This window comes from Thunnus albacares, chromosome 14 (genome assembly GCF_914725855.1).
Source record: "Thunnus albacares chromosome 14, fThuAlb1.1, whole genome shotgun sequence".
NCBI lineage: Eukaryota > Metazoa > Chordata > Actinopteri > Scombriformes > Scombridae > Thunnus > Thunnus albacares.
In genome coordinates, this window is record NC_058119.1 from 24,858,722 (window position 1) to 24,878,147 (window position 19,426).

Here is a 19,426-nt window from a genome sequence, read left to right on the forward strand (position 1 = left end):
AGTGTCCAACAACTCTGAACTATAGCCTCTTTGATTTAAGATTGTTTAAAAAGATTAATGTCGCCGTCGTCGTGTATTTTTTCCCTGTCATGCAGGTTTGGAATAAGAGTTCCCAGCTGTGACTGTTATAAACTGCTGGTATAAAGCTTTCCCCTCTCTCTCTTCTGTTTGCAGGTTTTTACAGGAGTGATGCTCGGTGTCAGCAGAGATAGCTGTAAAATTTAACATGTCATGAAAGTGCCATAACTCCTGATAACTCAAACTGTGTTTACATATCCACACAAACACCCACCGATAAGAGCAGAAAGGGACAATTTTAAATCATTTCAAGTGCGGCTGTTTGTCAGAGCAGCCGGTGTATATGTTTCTAAAGTTGCTGCAAAACGTAGCCGCTAAATATGTTTGATGAGACGCTATCGTCTTGTTTAAAGTGTTATTTTAAAGAAGAATTCGCGTGTTATTATTATTTGTGTTATTAGTAGGGTATTCATGCTGTTATTCGTGTTTTTCTGCCCACACAAGAGAAGATTATGATGTCAAAATCTTTTACATAAGCCTGGTAATCCTGAACATGTGGAACAAGGTTTTGCCGCTTCAGAGAGTAAAAGATAGGCTTCAACACACGTGCTGTGAAACACACACACACACACACACACACACACACACACACACACACACACACACACACACTCACTATTTCATGTTCAGGACTTTCTATAAAACTGGTTTAAACACAGATCATTGTCATCTTCTCTTTAAAAAAAATCTGCTCCGAGCAAAATCAGAATTAACAGATTTTTGGTGTTTATTATTATTATTGTTACTTTTCTGCACTTAAATCTGTAAACAGTCCAGCTTCTAACACAGCTCCCATCGGGCCTTTAAAGTCCTCGAACATGTTTGACTTTTTTTTTTTAAACAATGAAATACCAAAAAGATTTTTTTTTTTTTTAAAAAAATATGTTTGAAAAATTAAAAAAAATAACCTCAAATGCAGGCTGATATTTTTAGTGTTTTAAAAATGGCACAACATATTTTATTAAATCGAGTAATAAGAGTTTTATCCGGGATTGAATATTTGTGTTGATGTAGCAACAGTTTAAACAATTATTTCTTAATTTTAAAAGCTCAAAAATAAATTTAAAAAATAACAATAATAACAAAAAAACTCTGACCTGGAACAATATCACACCTTACCAACCCGAACAAGCCTTGAATTTCACCAAACGGGGTTTTGAATTTGATGTCCAGATGTCCACGAGACTTTCAGCCCAAACTAGAACCTCTGGAGTCAGATAATTAGATTATATATTAGACTACAGGTGGATCTTTGGACCCCCTCACTCACTTTACCAAGGCTCCTTAGAGGGTCCCCGGACCACCGCTTTAATTTGGAGAACACCACCCTCCACCCCCACCCCCTCCACCTCTACTGCAGCTCCATCTGCCCCCCCCCCCCCCCCCCCCCCTCTCCTACCCCCTTACAGTCATAAGTTGTTATCGGTGCCAAATATGAAAACAAGACACACTTACTTGTTCTGTCCTGATCTCGCGTTAAAACACGGACGCGCGTTACTGTAAAATCCCGTCAGAGCGGATCGACACCGGAACCGTCTCCGGTGTTTCTCTCTGCCACACAAAGAGCATTCTGTTGATTTCGGACAAATATCGGCTACCAATCCCATCTGGCCGCCTGTCGGCTATTCTCTCTGAGTTATATTTTGGGGCTTGTCAAACCACCGGCAATAAAACACACTTTATTACCGTCACGTGTTCAGTTTTTTCTCTCGCTTCTCCCACGCGGGTTCATAAATTATTAGGCCCCGCACAGAGAGTCACTTTATTCGATAATGGCGCCAAAGAAAGAAAAACTTTACAACTTTGTACTCTTGGAGGTTAAAACATTATGCGTTTTGTGACCATTTTTTTGTGTGATGGTTTTGTTTTCTTTTCTTTTAAATTTTATTCTCAGTGTTTAAAGAAAAAGAAAAGAAATCTCACTTTTGAAGATATCGAATAAAAATGATTTTATCACTGTTTGCGTAGTTTTGTAGTCAGATGAATTGCCTTTTTGAAATATAATTTGGTCTTTTCGTTGCTATAATACTGGAGGATAACACGGCTTCTTTAAAGATTGCGTTTGATATTTGAGAATGGCGTCAAATCCGTGCGTAAAAATGTATATTTCTCGTGCGTAAAGCTGACCTTCTGCTTGCCGTCACCCTGTTGAGACGTCTGATCCCCCCTCAGTGTTTTGCACTCCTTTAAAACAAGCAGAGACTAAACGCTGTTTGCAGTTTTCCGGATGTTTCTGGAATGCTGTTTGGAGCATTTGTTTCCTGCTTTGATTTCCGTAAATGGGGAGCAATAAAACCATAAACAGGCGCTGTGAAAACAGACCGCGGCTCTGTGTGTGTGTGTGTGTGGTTGTGTGTCAAACTGGACACCAGCTTTGCTTGTTTAGTAGCTCTGCGGCTGCTGAGGACATTTAAGTGTCAAAACAATACATGAATCCAAAAGTTTTATATGTAAAAAAAACCTCAATGAATAAATAAATAAATAAACAAATACTTATCTCGTTATTATAAGAATAGCCTGATGATGATAATACTATTGATAGCAGTTTTTCTGTTGTTGCCGTGTTATTTACTGACATGTTGCAAAATCCACCAAAATGTTCAGTCGATTGAATTATTAATAACGCACAAGCTAAAGCGAATATAGCTTCGTAGCCAAGATGTTTAATGTTGAAGAGCTGCAATGCAAAATAAAACATTTTCTTTATCTTTGCTTTTATCAACGACGTGTCGTCGCCGCTTTGTTTAATCTCAAACCACTTGAATCCATGATTTACAGCGTCTTGACCTGGCGTCCTGCCTGATAACGCCTCCTAGCTTCTGTAACATAAAATCACATCCAACCCAAACAAAATTGTCCCTGGACAGAAGAGTCGCTCTGTTCGAGGTGCATTCACGGTAACTGGGAGAAGAGACTTCTCGTGACCTCCGAGCTGAATGAACTGGACGGTGAGGAGAAGATATTGTTAACCTGAACCGCTGGGCTGAAGAAAAGCTGCTGTTGTAGGAAATATGATCCCCGAGTCTGCAGCGCCATCTAGTGATTATAAGATATACAACAGCGCCGTTTCTCGCCTACAGTGCAGTAGTGATCTAACCTACAGCTTTTCTCGCTACTTATGACTTTAAAATGCACAAAGATGATGTAGCAGCCTCCCAAAGCAACGTCAGCAATTAATTAAGCGATTAATCTGAACTAAAAACAAAAAGTGGATCCATATTGTAATGAATTTGTTTCAGTCAGTATTATGATCAGACGCAGGTTAAAAACTCTTTTTAATAAATTCCTCACTATCCAGATAACACATGTAGAGGATTGTGCAGCTTTGATGGAGCTTTGTGCCTTTTAAATCCTTCAGTAGCACCTGCAGTGTCAACTGCACCGTGTATCATCCGTTTACTGAGTGTTAGCACCCCCTGGTGGCTCATGGAATAAGACATTAAAACCAGATGCAAACACCTAAACATCCATCAACTGTTTTTTCCAAAACACCAATTTAAATTCAGATAAAATGACCTTATGTGGTGCAATATAATTATTGTCCCACACATTTATATTTTTTATGTTTAATTCAATGGAAAAAAAGAGTCACCACTGCTACATGAAATAGGTCCTCATGGCACAAACATCAAGTGAGAAGAGATAAATCAACCCTATTAGAATAATTAAATAGTTTTGTTTTTCTGCTGCAATACATATTTATTTTTTTAGTTACCTGTAGATGAAAATGGTCATCTGCTTCAATTTAAATAATCTTCACCAGCTGCGCCAATCCTAAAAAAAAAAGAAAGAATAAAAGAAACATGTTATAAATTAAATGCATGTGAACCAGCTTCTACAGATGTCAAAGTCTATGATAAAGATGAGCCATCACAGAGAGAGCAGTCATCTTTTTTTCTTTACTAAAAAATTCCACATCCCACATTATCAATTCTTGAATTCTACTGTGCTTTATTTGAAGATGTTGTTATAAATCTAACAAAGTGCTGTTTGTTCAATGCAGAAGCTTTCAGGACAAACCTGCAGGTTGTTTTCTTCTTCGTAAATGTCCATCTGAATCTGAAGTCTTTACACCGTCCTGCACAGACACAGAGAGACAAACTGAATATACTGAGAGAGGACACAAACACATCTCTAACTGTCTCTCTCTCTCTCAGTCTCAGCTCCTGTCTGTCTCACAGCTTTAATTTAATGTTTGTCTCATTCTCTGCGTCACTGTCTTCCCTATATATCCTTTTGTCTCTTTGTTTCTCTCTCTCTCACACACATTAGCACATAAACGCACACACACACACACACACACACACACACACACACACTCCCTGCCGCATTGCAGTAGGTTGTAAATACTGAGTGCCAGCTGAGCTCGACCGAGCAGCACCGGTGAAATACTGTCTTTGTTTCTCTCTATCTCTCACACCCTGCCTGCCCTCGTGAAAAAAAGGAAATGTAACATTCAAAAAAAGGGGGAGAAAATACTGTCTCTCTGTCTCTTTGTCTCTCTGACACTCAAACTGCCCTCATAAAAAAAAGGAACGTCAGCAAAAACAAAAACATGGAGGAAGGGATTCCTTCTGTCTTGTTCTGTCCATCTGTGCGAGTAGACATTTCACTGAGGGGGGAAAGAGAACTCAGTTTCTCTTTGGCTCCGACAGATTTCATGTAAAAGCAGACGCCTGAGAAAGAGTAAAGAGCTAAAACATAAACGGAAAAACATTATCTCATCATCTGTCTAGACAGATAATCTGTTGAAAGAGAGAAAATGTGTTTTTCTGTTTGCACTGAAAGAACCAACCAGTTGTCCTTTTTGTTTTACAGCTGAAGGTCACATAAAGCCACTTTGTGAGACACACAGTTTATCAGTGGATTAAACAGCTGGCTGTCTATGCGAATAGAGAAATTCACATGCATGTGTGTTTTTAAAAAATACCAGTGAAATGAGTCTTTATCACCACATCAAGGACTGCAGAAGGGCTCAGGCTGCACTTTAAGAAACAGTCCCTGTATGTCAGCATCATGCATCCTGAGACATTTAGTCATATTCTAGTTATATTAGTTCCCCTTGAATGCATATAAGTGCAATTCACAACACACACACACACACACATAGACACACACTTTAAAGTGTTATGCATCAGGCTTAGTAATTGTAACCAAATGCATGCTAAATAAATCATGGAGGATGATGCTGTTGCCTCTTCTATTTCATCTGAACCCCTTCCAGCAGCCTCATGACGTCATACGAGCTCTTAGAGAAGCAGCGGGAGCAGTTAGACATGAGTCCTCTTATTGTGGTTCATTAGACACTGAATCAACCATTTGCAGGCCCGTTTCATGTGGATCCAAACACTGTATGCAGTCTAGAAATTATGTTCTCATGCTACTAAAGTCTAATTATAAGTTTGATGTGCTGGTTTCAGTGTGCAGACGAAATAGAGTTTGATGTATCAATACGATTACAAGTGCAGAGATCCAGTAATGTGCTGCAACAACAGTGCAGACCATGAGCTAATCTGCTGTGCGACATAATATTATAGCATGTTGATTTATGGACTTTAATAGCATAAAAAGTCCCACCAGAAGATTATTACTGTATCAAAGCCACACTCGCAGGCAACTAGCAGAGCAATGATTGGATATCAATTCATTCTGACATCATCATAAGTGTTAAATGGAAGGTTCAAATGTCAAAGCTCAGTGTGCGTACCTGATGAGAGCAGACTCCATTTTCCTCTGCAGCATCCTGACATGAGAAGAACAGAACAGACACCGAATGAGAAAAGCTCGTAAAAGAAGCGGGAGTTGTATTTGTCCACAAAAGTTTTGGAAGAGTTGAGCTAAACAGTCAAAACAGGAGACAAAACATGCAAAAAAAGAAACGTACGCATTTATTTTCACCTGTTTTTTTTTTTCATAGCTTCTACGTAATAAACGTAATTTTACGTCTGACGTGTTTAAACAAGTTGAGTTTCTACTTTCACATTAAAGCTTTTAAGAAATAAATTAAACACACACACACACACACAAAAACATGCAGAGAATGGAAATAGTTTACCGTCCATTGAGGCGCGCGGGTGTCGAGGAGCAGCTCTGGGCTAACCGAGAGCGCGCGAAGATGATGCTGCCAGTAAGGGTATGCACCGCACGCGCACACATGACCGTAAGCGGCCAATGGCGGGCTGGGTCGGCTCGTAAAAAAAACGCTTTCTTCAACTCATGTGTGTGTGTGTCTGTGTGTGTGTGTGTGCGTGTAAATCTTGCAGACAGAAAAGGGAATTTGTGGCAGCTGCGCCCAAGAGAAAGCTGCATTTCCTAATAAATAAACACACACACACACACACACACACACACACACACACACACACACACACACACACCCATATGATAGCCTGTACATGCATCAACCTTGGTAAAACCAGCCTGAAACACATTTTGAATAAAGGCCTCTAAACAGATTACTGTGCAGTTCTGCTGTAGTTTAGTTGTTGTTTGGTGCCTGTTTTGTAGACAAGGATTTATTTTATTTTAGATTATTTGTATAAAAATGTCCTGTCATTTGTATCTGATATAGATCTGAAGACAGAAACCTCTGTTACTCTCTCACAGTAGAGAAAATAAAATAATTTTGACCAAGATGGCTTCTACAAGCTGCTAAACCCTAAAACAATCAGCTCTAACTCGACTCCCACAAACCTGAGGAGGGAAACATGGTAAAGAAACATTTCTGCACTAAATAAATATATAGAAATATAAATCTAGACAAACACATTTCACCTCAAGATCGCAGCTGTTATTTAAACGAAAATACAAATGTATGTAATATGATGAAAATAGAGCCATTACATTTTATAGAGAATAATAATAAGGATAAAACCAAGAAGTAAATTTTTTTTGCACCACATTAATGATTTTCAGCTTCAACTGTTTGTCGTGTCACACTGATATCAGCATAAAGGCGATGTCTAAAAATACAACAATTAAGATTATGAAAGAAGGGACTCATGGAAACCAAAAAATAAAAATAAATAAAAAATAAAACATGGAGAGAACTTGAACTCTTTTACCGGTGAAAGTATTTAATTAAAGTAGTTATTTTTGAACATTTGCTCCAGTTATTACGACTATTTGAGCTCATCTCTTCTGATGTTAATATTATTATTACTTGATATGAGGCTGCGATTTTATTCTCACTAAAATACTGATACATATTATTAAAAAATATAAACATTTTTTTTTTTAATTTTTCTGAAGAATCATCAATAAGCTTCGTCTGCTGCCTCATTTACACATTTAACCCGCAGCTGATGGAGTCTCGTGCTCCTGCTGGAAGGTGTTTCTGGGACATGAATGAGACTAAATGAGGGTTCAATAAAAGTATAAAACAATTACACTTTGTTACAGAATATCTCCCGCTTCTCCTTTTGTTTGCTTTTGTTTTCAGATTCATCTTAAATGTTTCAGTATCTTACATGAGCTAAATGTCCCAGTTAACGTAGCTTCTTGTTCATTTAGGATATGAAATTTAATTCCCTTGTATTCGGTTATTGTGAATGTTAATACACTGTATTTTTTTTTGTTTTGTTTTTCTGACTTTATACCCTTTGTCTGTCCCCAGTGGTCATTCTGCTTTGTAGCAATAAATACAAACACTGGTTTGTCAACACTGGGCTGATTAGATCACATGTCTTTTTATTTGGAGCATCTGATGGAGGTGTGATATTAATGTGTTTATTTTATAGTTACTGTTATTATTCAAATACACACAAATGCTCAGTATTTGATATTTTATACAACATTTAGGCTCAGTGGCTCAGTCTACTCTCACCTCTCCAGCTGTTCTCTTCATCATATTTACATTTAAAAGACGCCAGAAATGAATTGTTGTCCTCAACAGATTAAATCATATATATATTCTCTTACTTACAGCATCTACATTTCTTATTACATTTCTTATTTCTCATCACTTGTTAATACATTTCTTATTCTGTTTCTGTGAAGGGAAGATGGCTGCCGTAATAAAGACAGCTACTCTGTTGCCCTTAAAGGTTTTATCCTTTTAAATCCTTTTATCATTTAACTGGATATGAAACAGCTGATGGCAGACCTGGTTAGAAGTGAAGAACAGAGGATTCATTAAAAGACCATTTCAGTCGTTTGACATGCAGTTAATAAGGAAAAAACATCGTGCTCAACCCAAAACAAAAACAGTGTACTGAGGTGCCTGCAACCAAAGCCAAAGCTTAAAGCACAACAGAGAGTTCACACACCCAGATCAGTCAGATTGTTCCTTTTATGTGGGAGCACAGAGGAAAAACGCACAGACAGCTTTGCCTTCTTCAGTCTGCAATAGTCAATGCAATTAATGAACAAACGACTGTTTCAATCAGAATCAGTGGGTTTGTACATACAAGGAATTTGCTTTGTTGTTGTGCGTAACGACCAAAATATACAAAGTAAGAGAAAATGCAAACACGTCAAGTGATCATAAACAATACGAAATAGAAATTTACTATATAAAATTTGTAAAATGTATTCTACAGTGAAAGAGCTATTGCACAGTTTAAAATGAAGAGAATGAATGTACAAAAAAATTAACCAGTAATGTACAAATGTTCATAGTATAAAGAGCAAATGCAATTATGCAAATAATAATACAGAGTTTGCGTTAATGTGAAGCGTCATGTCAGATGTTGATGGGTTTACAGATGTGCAAATAACAAGAGTTTTAGTTCATATCAACCAACGGGAAGCATAAATAAACTCAGCTTGTAATAATCAAAACATGTTCAGAAAATTAAACTCATTTTATTGAACACACTGAGTCTTTAGTCTGATGTAAACAATCTTTCTGTCACCAGGTAAGTTATTATTCCATCTTTCCAAATAGTCTTTTTCTCTGTATCTTCCGTTTACAAATGAAATTGGCCGCCATAAGAAAAAATACTGTTACCATGGTTACCAACGTTCAAGTTCCTACTCATTTCCATTTTCGTGACAATGGCAGCCATCTTATGTGTAGGTAGTTAAAGCAGAAACCACAGTTTGCAATAGACACTTGTATATTACGACCATTTTAGTTTACTGGGAAAAATATTATTGACCATTAAAATGCAACCGTCCAAAACGACAGTATTGCACGTAAAAAAAAACAACAAAAAAACAAACAAACAAACAAACAAAAAAAAAACTGCTATTACTGAATGTTTCAGAGTTTAATTCTACTAGGTATCTTCTATGATTATATTTATAGGTCTGTAACTGATGGTTTGTTTTATATTTGAGCAGAAATATGTGTTGACAACATTTTAATATCTACATTTATGTGAAACCATACTTATCTGTGGTGAAAGAGAAGAAAAGAGTCTATATGCATTTTCTGCATTATATTACTTTTTTTTTTTTTTTTTTTACAATACTTGGTTGTAATATTTCTAATCTTCTTATGAGATATTTGCAATTTTCTGCTTTCTCAGCTAAAAGTAAAGAGCTCTAAATAATTCAGTTCATGTTTATCAGACACTGCATGAAGAAGAAGGAGTAACAATGTTTTTCTGCTCAGTTTTACAGAGATGTGTTGATTTTGTCTGTTAATCAGGATGTGATTAACTGCAGGCAGAGACCTGGCAAAGCTACTGGTTGAAAGTTTTATGTTGAAGAGGAAAGTGGAAGCACCATGACAATATACCTCTGACTGAAGTATACTCCATAAAATATTACTGACTGACTTGATCCCTTTATGGTGCCACAGTAGAGGTTAAAAATCTCATCTACAAATTATGGAACTTTACAGGTTGAGAAAATGTATTCTTCAAATTGTTTTTTTTTAAAAAGTGAGTGGAAAGTGAGCTGAAACCCATTTCACAGTTCAGAGAACAAAATTCTTACCTAACAACAGATATTTTCTGTGTGTATCTCCTCGGGAATGTAAAATCTTAAAGGACAGGTTCACAATTTTCTTAAAACAAACAGTCAAGTGCCCAAATGAACACTGAAAGACGTTTTTCTTGCCATAATTATTCATTTCTTCCCTTCATAATGCACTTACAATGTAAACATATATTTAAAATTTATCTGAAACTAATATGAAGCTTCAGTCAACCAAATGAGTCAAATCAAATAGATTTCTCACAACGTTACAATCTTTTTAGTGCCAAAGTCACTTTTTTTGTTACTATACTTCCACCACAGCTCAACAGAGAAACATAAAGAGGAAATGTGATGCTAAAAAGACTGTAAATGTGTCAGATATCAACTTGATATGACTAACTCAGACTGCTGAAGCCTCATATAAGCTTCACATCAACTTTTAAATGACTGTGTGGACACACTGTGGATTTTGTCCTCCATCACTTACATTGAAAGCACATTTGAAGAATCTTTTAATAGCCAGTATGAACAGGAGGAATGATTACAGCGAGGAAAAACCTCTTTCAGTGTTCACATGGTCACCTGACTGTTGTTTTAAGACAACAGTCAGAAACATTGTGAACCTTTAACTTATAGAGATAAGATAAGATAAAGATGGAGGGTTATGATGAATGCTGTGGAGAAAAAGCCTCAAATTTACACTCAGTTATAACCTGCTGCTTGCAAAGAATGAATCATGTCCCGTTTTAAATTATTACATTTGAAATAAACAAGGTTCTACTGAGATTTGAACTCAGATCGCTGGATTCAGAGTCCAGAGTGCTAACCATTACACCATAGAACCATTTACTGCGCTTCTCCAAGTCATGAAATACAACACCTCCACCCAGCGGACAGAAGGAGTAACTACACACACACACACACACACACACACACACACACACACACACACACACACACACACACACACACACACACACACAAACAGCAGTGCTGCTTCATGGTGTGTTTTTAAATGTTTCTGAGTGTTTAAACTCAGCTCACATCTGTAAAAGTCTCAGTCCAGAGGTGTAACTTTGAGACCACACAGTCAGGATCAGTTTATTGATTTAAAAAAAAAGGATTTCTGAATTTATTCCACAGTAGGTTCAACATTAATTTTGTCACTTTGAAACGACGGCTGCAGCATCTCCTTAAAGAACAAAATATATATTATCTCAAACAACTGACACAGTGCACTACTGCTGCTAAATGCATCTTTTAGCTTTTTCTAAACAATCATTTTGTATGTAAACCTACCTTTTTAATAATTCTTTATTACTACACCACTGTGGATTCATTTCATCTAAAAGCAGAGACTGTGTTGGGACCAACGTTTAATCGGAGGCAATAATTTGAGCATAACTTGCCGTCCTATTTCATTTCTGCAGCACAATAAATATTCCGTTTATTGTAGTTGACTGTTGACGCGGTGGTGTCGTTCATTTTGTTTTATGACGGCCTCTAAAATAGTTGCGTCCCGCAGCTTCATTTCATCAGAATCTCCCAGCGTTTTTATTTATTTTTGTTTGGTTTGATTTTGCATTTTGCAAAACTAATTTCTCAGTTACATTCTCGCCTTTATTTAACAACCGTTTTGCTTCATATTTAATGTAAGTGTGTTTGGAGTTAAACGGTGCAGAACAGATTTTTTTATTATGTTATGCCAACAATTAAAAAAGAATTTATATTCATGGGACAAATGATTCTCAATACTACAGTATATTTATCTACATAATGATATGAATGCTCCATCAACACAGCAGGCCCATGTGGAGATAACTCACACACTGCGGACGTAATAAGAACCAACATTTTAATGTAGGATGCTTTTTTTCACTCGTTTCTATTTGTAGCAAGAATTCAATTTTTAAAAATCTGCTATTCATAAAAGCAAAATATTGAATAAAACCTCAATCATGTGTGGAATTAGGTCAGTTTCTTATTTTATAAGCCACTACACATGTCTTTAATAGTCTGCAGCCTAAAATCAAGATGATAATCTGTGTGTTTTTTTGTTTTTTACATTCCTACATTAGTGATTGCAGATCAAGTCTGACATCTACTTTTAGTACAAAGAACAATAACAGCAAATCCGGACTTTTTGTCTCTCGTTTTAATTCACTGTATCACGCCTTTTCCTGTGTTTTGCTCGTCTCATGGTGTGTAGAAATGTGATTGAGGCTGTCTGGTCTCATCTTCAGACAATGACTTTAACATTTAGAAGGACAGTTCAGGCTCCAGGACAGGAAAGGGTGTCTAATAAAACCATATAGTCACGATGACTGTCTGGGCTAAATTACTTTATGGTACCTCTCTCTGTGTCTTGAGTGGGGGGAAAGTCACGTTTATTCTCCAAATGCATGCTGTTGGTTTATGACCCTGCAGTAGGATGAGCGCTGAGCAGATTATATGGCCGCAATAAATGAGGGAAGCTACGAGGCGCTGCACTGACTTTGACAAAACAAGGAGGCACAAATGTCTCTCTGTGGACTGAAACTCAGCCTACATACCTGAAAGCAGTGAAACACCTTGACGTTGAAGTAACTATAACCATAATAAAAAACATAGTAAATCCCGTTATTGGCCCTATAATCCAGTGAAGCATCAAATATGACAAACTGCTTTTCCTGTTTACTTGTTTGGCTCTTGTAGGATCATATCATAATCATAATAATATAGGATGATACTATTAGGAGACCAATATTATCATTGTTGCTAATATTAATTTTATTAGTGGCATTTTGTATGTTTTTTATTATTTAAATTAACAAACAGACAAATTAAGCTACATCAATAACAATATAAGTACATTTTTACTGTAATTATCTATTACGACGATTACACATTCAGTATAATAATAGTAATTAATACTACAACGAATAATAATAATGGATGTCCGAGTAATGTTAAAATATATATACTATTGCAACTGGCTACTGTCAAATTAGAGCTGCAATTAATAATTTTTTTCATTATCTGTCGATTATTTTCTTGGATAATCGATTAGTTGTTTAAGGAAAAATGGTGAAAAATGTCCATCACTGTTTCCCAAAGCTCAAGATTACGTCGTCAAATGTCTTCTTTTGTTCCGACCAACAGTCCAACAACAACAAAGATCTTCAGTTTATCACAGAGGAGTCAAGAAACCAGAAAATACTCACATCTGAGAAGCTGGAATCAGAGAATTTGGACTATTTTTTCTTTACAAATGACTCAAGACGTTTGATCTGTTGTCAAAAATAGTTGGCGATTCATTTAATAGTAGGCAGCTAATCGATTAATTGACGATTGTTGCAGCTCTATGTCAAATAAAAGCCTAAAAACAGTATCTAAACGCCCAATCCGTTGCATAAAACTGCCGAGATTCACTGAAAAGAAAAAGGAAAACAACCCAGTAAGCACATAATTAACAATGATGTTGTAATGCATCTTTTATTTCATTTTTTTTTTCTTTAAAAAATCACCACGAGCAGCATATTTAGCCTAAATGAGCAGATGAAGGCCTTGTTTCATCACATGTTGACTCCAGTTATATCACAGCACAGACCTGCCGCTTTAGGCTAACATAGCCTGTTGTTTCTCCTTTTCTCCCATCGCAGAGAGAACGTGTCGTGAGTCCATCTCAAAAAAACACTAACATATATTTATTTAACGTCCCGATAACATTCCCGTAACATTTATCATCATACTTTACATTCTAAAAAATAACATAGGTTGTGCGTCGTTTCTGTAGCTGTTTATTCTAACAGGAGGTAACAGTGAAACAGAAAAGAAAAATTAACCATCAGACTGCTGTCACACACACCGTAGCTTAGCAATGACTGGTGTGTGTGTGTGTGTGTGTGTGTGTGTGTGTGTGTGTGTGTGTGTGTGTGTGTGTGTGTGTGTAGAAGAATATAGACATATGAGAACAACAGATATACATACTGTAGTAACAATGACAACAGCAACAACAACAATAACAACAAATATGCCCACGAGGCCACATGCACAGTTTATAAAAACAAAACAAGGAGGCTTATTCTGTTTTGATGAACACAATGTTTAAAGTCCTTTCTGAAGAATATTTTAGGGGAGACAGGGGTAGGTTGTAACACATATAATTGAACCAATCAGATGCATGATTAAAAAAAAAAAAAATCACATGATTATCTGTGTATCTGCCTCTCACTGCTGCATTACTCACCTGGAAACACCTGAAATACACTGGAAATCACCGAAACTGTGGTATCTTCAATTTATTTAACCTTTTTCTTGTTTATTAAAGTTTAAAAATGTATTTAATGATTCTAATTTTGTAAATTGTATTTGAAAACATCACAAAGCTTCCTGCACAAACCTTACTTTATGCTAATCTAACACTGTGAGGCTACAATAGCAAACTTACCTCAAGGTTTTCAAGCAGTTATGAGCTACACATTTTTCTATATAATTATCCACAATTCTGGAAAACACTTAAGAATACTCCTCTCAGGTTGTCATCCTCTACAGCTGCATGAGATCATTTAAATTATGGTCAAACTACAGATAAAATGGCAGAGCATTACTTGTAATTTCTCCCCCTGTTGTTTTATGAGCGGTATCTGGGGGCATTAACATGTCGTCAACTGAACAGAGAAGATCTTTGATAAACTGTATTTCACTGCAGAGATGAATTTTTTCATTAAAGTAACACAAGGTTTAATTTTACACCTTAAAAAGAAGTCTGGAGTAATGTTTGGTTATGACACTTATTCTGTGACAGCTCTGGTTTGAACAAACTTTCCTTTACAAAAAAAAAAAAAAAAAAAAAAAGCACAAGTGAGTTCATCGCAGGTGAAACTTTTCACACGTTTATGGCACCAAATGCATTTCAGACACTCACATGCTGAAGGTAACATGTGAATTGTGGATATTTCACCTGTGAATTGCAGGATATCACACGTGAAAACGACAATTTCACGTGATAAATTCACATATAATCACAATCTGTACATGACGCAGACATTTCACATGTAAAAATGTCCTATTTTACATGTGAAATATCATATTTGACATATGAAATGTGATATTTTAGATGAGAAAACATGAATTTCACACATGTGCTCTCTCAGTAAGGCTAATGGCATCGTCCACTACAATGAGAAATGAGAATAGCAGAATATGAACAATCAGTCCAGCCACAGTAAATGTGCCTACATGTCTTAAGGTCTAATAACACTCTGCCATGCAAATTATATAAAGTTACAATATTTTAAACCACTAATATTTACAGATTTCAGCATCTATTCAAAGCTAACAGAAGTATTAAAGTACATCCACTGCTCCTTTTAGCCCTTTATGTTCCTAAATGTCAGACTTCTGTTTGTTTTGGTTTCTTTTCCACAAGTAGGTCTGATTAATTCCAAATAAACCCTCTGCAACTATTTTTCAGGTCATGACAGACAGGTGCTCAGTCATGAGATCACTCATGGGATTGATAGTTTCCTTGTAGTACAGTCTCCCGTGGCACACTGAGAATAGTTTTATGGGGATGATGGTTTTAGCATTGAATCATAAAACATGATTCGCATTCAGCCGCAGGCATTTTATGTGAAGTCAAGTATGTGTCAAGTAGTTTCAGTTTTGGACATGTGAGATATACAACCTAATCAAAAACAGATGTGTTTTTAAAAAGGAGCCATTCATATCAAATAGTATGTTTTTTTATTCAATTTATGAATCTTCCTTTAAATGTTTTATTCTGACCGTTATTTACAACTAGCTCAGTTTCGAGCTGGACGGCGGTGTCTCTTTGTTTTGTAACATGCAGATGGAAGACTTTTACTCCAAAAGATCAAACATGAAAAGGCCAAAAGATGCTGATGGGAATTTTTTTTTTTTTTTGGAAAGTGTTACAACACACCCTGGTCTCCCCTGCAGAGTTTCACCATTGCTGCAGTTAACTCTACAATCCTGCCAGCTGATGTTAAAGATGTTGGGCATCACAGGGCATTTATTTTAACAGCTAATAACCTCACCTCCTCCTCACCTATCCTGGGAAAAAGACCAAACCCCCCAGCCTCCACTCCAAATCCATCATTCATTCATGTTCCTCCTCTCCCGGATCATCAGCTTCTTCATCTTCATCCGTCTGTTCTGGAACCAGATTTTGACCTGTCTCTCTGTCAGGTTTAAGAGTCCTGCCACCTCCAGGCGCCGGTCCCTGGTCAGGTACATGTTGTAGAGAAACTCCTTCTCCAGCTCCAGGGTCTGGTGTTTGGTGTACGGACACCTCTTCTTCCGGGTCGATTTGGCGGAGATCCAACTAGCTGATGGATTATCTGTTAGAGAAAAGACAGAATGGGATAGATTTTTTACTTTAACCACCAAACCAACTAGACTCTTCTTCTAGTTGGTCTCTGCTAGTGTCAGAAGTTCAAAGACTAACATAAAAATCAAAGAAAATATTACCAGGAGCAAAGTTTATGAGCCAGTGACTTTTGGCTCATTAGAAAAAGAAACAATACTACATACTTAAAAAACAGCTCCACATAAAGACAATGTTTATTCTCATTTATTTTTTACTGTAGCTCCTTATGGCTGAAACAACAGCATAGGTTTTATCCTTCAGGTTGAACTCATTTTACCCTTCCTTCATTTCAATACTTTAACTTAATGTGACATAATGTAAAATTATGTCCACGGTTCCTGATGTATCTATAGACCTCTTAAGATGAAAATGTTTTTGGAAGGACAGCAAGCAGCAATAAATACACCCAATAAAGATCAACTAAATCTCTAAAAGTCAGGCAGCGTTGATAAGTTGCCAAACTAAGCCTCATTTTTTAGAATTATTAAACTGCAGTTGGTGAGGGGATATTTAGAGTTTTTTGACTGACGTGAAATGTTTTATTTATTGAGCGCTTGAAAAAGTAAAGCAGCCAGAAAGTACTGTGAAATTACAGTTATTAGACAGACAGGCAGCCAGCAAGAGAGCAACAAGTATTTGGCTTGGGTTCACATCACTTTGCAGCACAGAGGGCATCTTTGCTTCCATTTTTTAAACTATTTATTTGATTCACTGGGCTCAAAGTTCATTTAAAGACCTTCATTTTAAAGTAGGTAGACCTCTTAATTGAATCTCAGCTACTTCTGACATAAAAAGTTGTTTATAACCTTTTATTATCTCCTAAAGATAAGCCAAAACATTTACAGCAGGAGAAATAGCAAAATATCTCACATTAACCTCTAATTACAGAAAAAACATTAATAACATTATTACATTTTTAAGCCCATTCATTCTTTGTTTTGACTCACATTCGCTGTGTTTCCTCTGTCGCTTCTCGCTGTGCAACACTTCTGTTTATTGTGATTCAAACTTTAAAAAAAAAACCTTTTGTGGATTGTAGGTAAAAATATAAATAATAATACAGGTATATTTGTTGCTGTATGAGGCATGCTGCATGATAAAGTTCTTTTTGTGCAGCGGTGGAAACAGTACATTTAGGGCCTAAAAGTTATTAATGCACACTCATCCGTGCACTTCCTGCATATATGTGATCATAGAAATACAGTATAAGCCTACCTGTGTTTTCCCTATAGTGACAAATTGCTAAATAACAGCAATAGCACCTTAATTATTTTAATGGACAATAAAGTTTTATATTTGACCGTTTACAAGACATTTATTGGGCTATAAAAGTCACACACACTTACTTACATAGGCCACATTCTCCCTCTCTCACTCCCTCTCTCTCTCTCTCTCTCACACACACACACACACACACACACACCTGTGTATTACCACTTCTTAAAAGCTAATAAACATTCCTGAGTTTTGTATACATCTGTCTTTACCCGGTTCAGGCTGCTGCTGCTGTGTTTTCCTCTCCTCGTCCTCTTTCTTAGGCTCCGGCTTTCCTCCCAGCTCCTCCACGGTCCCCAGCCGCTCGAGAACCACCTCAGTCGGGCTCGCGAAGCTGGAATCCCCGGGGCTGTCGTGTGAGGGCGGTGAACTCTCGGGTTTAACAGCCTCAAACCTCGGGCTCGGATTAGAGAGGTCACCCTGAGCTGGGAGACACCCGGGGAAACCGGAGGAAGCTTGAGACAGAGTGGACTCCGGGGTGGGGGCCGCCCCCTCCCAACAGCGGACGAACCTACTCTCCGAGGCGGCCGCGGATGCGAGGTGTTCGGCGTGGGTCTGCGTCTGCGGGCCGTAGTAGGGCTGGTGGTGGCTCAGGAGGTGGTGTGGATGGAAAAGCCCGGGGATGGAGGCGCCGGGGGCGGGCTGCAGCTGCGGAGAAGAAGACGAGGAGGATGTTGGGGTGTTTGTCCAAGGAGAGAAGCCATTTAAGCTAGTTTGTTTGTTGGAGAAATGTGAAAAATCCGGAATGTGTGAGCCGGGGGTCCCCTCCTCCTCGGTTCCCCGGGCTGGCTTTGCGCAGCCGGCCGTCGAACTCTGCAAGCCTCCCGGGATGAAATGTGCACCGTACGGCTCCTCGGTCTGGAGCCCCATCATGGAATAATAATTCGTTAGCGACATGTTTATTTTATTATTTCAATAAAAAGACACTTAAGTGCGACTGTAAAACGTTAGATGGGCTGGTATAGTGGCTTACATCCTACCCTAAAATGGTAGTAATTTTTTCCTGCCCTTACCTTCTTCTCGGCTGCCTATTGGTTACTCTGTGAATCACATGGTTAGACTGTATTTACCCAATGTAGGATATAAATCAAATCATTCTTTTGTGCTCAGAAATGTGATAGTCGGCCTACTAGCCTACTGCCAGATGTGGCTGACTGTAGGAAAGATAGCATGTAGGTTTTTAAAACTCTGGACTTGAACCACCGTTTTACAAGCTGAATAAAAAGTAGCAGGGAGCCGTTTACAAGCCTATTTGAAGTGTGTGTGTGTGTGTGTGTGTGTGTGTGTGTGTGTGTGTGTGTGTGTGTGTGTGTGTGTGTCAGGTTTGAGAATTTATATAGGCCAACTTTCATTCTGCCAAACCACTTTCTTAGAGCAAAGTGAATGGCTGAGTGTATTTCTAATTAGTGGCAATAATGTCTCATCATCTGGATTGAGATTAACAGAGATTAACAGAGATTAACAGAGATTCTTTGTCTCTGCGTCAGAGCGATTTTTCTTCATCTTTCCAGCTAATAATTAGCTTTACACTCATAATAGCTACTGTGTATTTACTGTGTATTTCTTGGAAAATTAAAACAAAAACATTCATTTGAAATACATGACGTAAGGCGCGCTTTCTGTTGCTTATTATCCAGATTTATTATCGTCAATGGATTTCTGCCACTGAATTAGTTCCTGTCAGATCGTTTGATTTCTGCTTTTCTGATTCAATTTATGTTTGTTTTTTTTTTGGTTTTTTTTGTTAAATAAAAAATGTCACGTGTTCACTTACTTATCAACTTACTCAGGGTCTTAGCCTATGAATTAATTCCTTTACAAATAAATAAAATT

General features: G+C 37.4%; 1 protein-coding gene and 1 non-coding gene across 2 annotated transcripts; both read right to left on the reverse strand.

The window, feature by feature from the left end:
• Window positions 1-10,717: 10,717 nt before the first annotated feature.
• On the reverse strand, window positions 10,718-10,789 carry trnaq-cug. Its single transcript has one exon. It is a non-coding gene; the product is annotated as a tRNA-Gln (tRNA).
• Window positions 10,790-13,422: 2,633 nt separating this feature from the next.
• Window positions 13,423-19,398, reverse strand: LOC122996521 (homeobox protein Hox-D9b-like). Its single transcript, XM_044371999.1, has 2 exons — window positions 17,806-19,398; window positions 13,423-16,289 (listed from the first exon to the last, which is right to left on the reverse strand). Exons 1-2 carry the CDS (start codon window positions 18,488-18,490, stop codon window positions 16,045-16,047), a joined length of 930 nt encoding a protein of 309 aa, XP_044227934.1. The 5' UTR covers window positions 18,491-19,398; the 3' UTR covers window positions 13,423-16,044.
• Window positions 19,399-19,426: the final 28 nt, after the last annotated feature.

Bases quoted from the DNA above. Each gene is read 5' to 3' on its own strand.
- LOC122996521 (XM_044371999.1), bottom strand. From the start codon at position 18,490: ATGTCGCTAACGAATTATTATTCCATGATGGGGCTCCAGACCGAGGAG. The intron at 16,290-17,805 runs GTAAAGACAGAT...TTTCTCTAACAG, and splicing joins GCAGCAGCAGCCTGAACCGG to ATAATCCATCAGCTAGTTGG.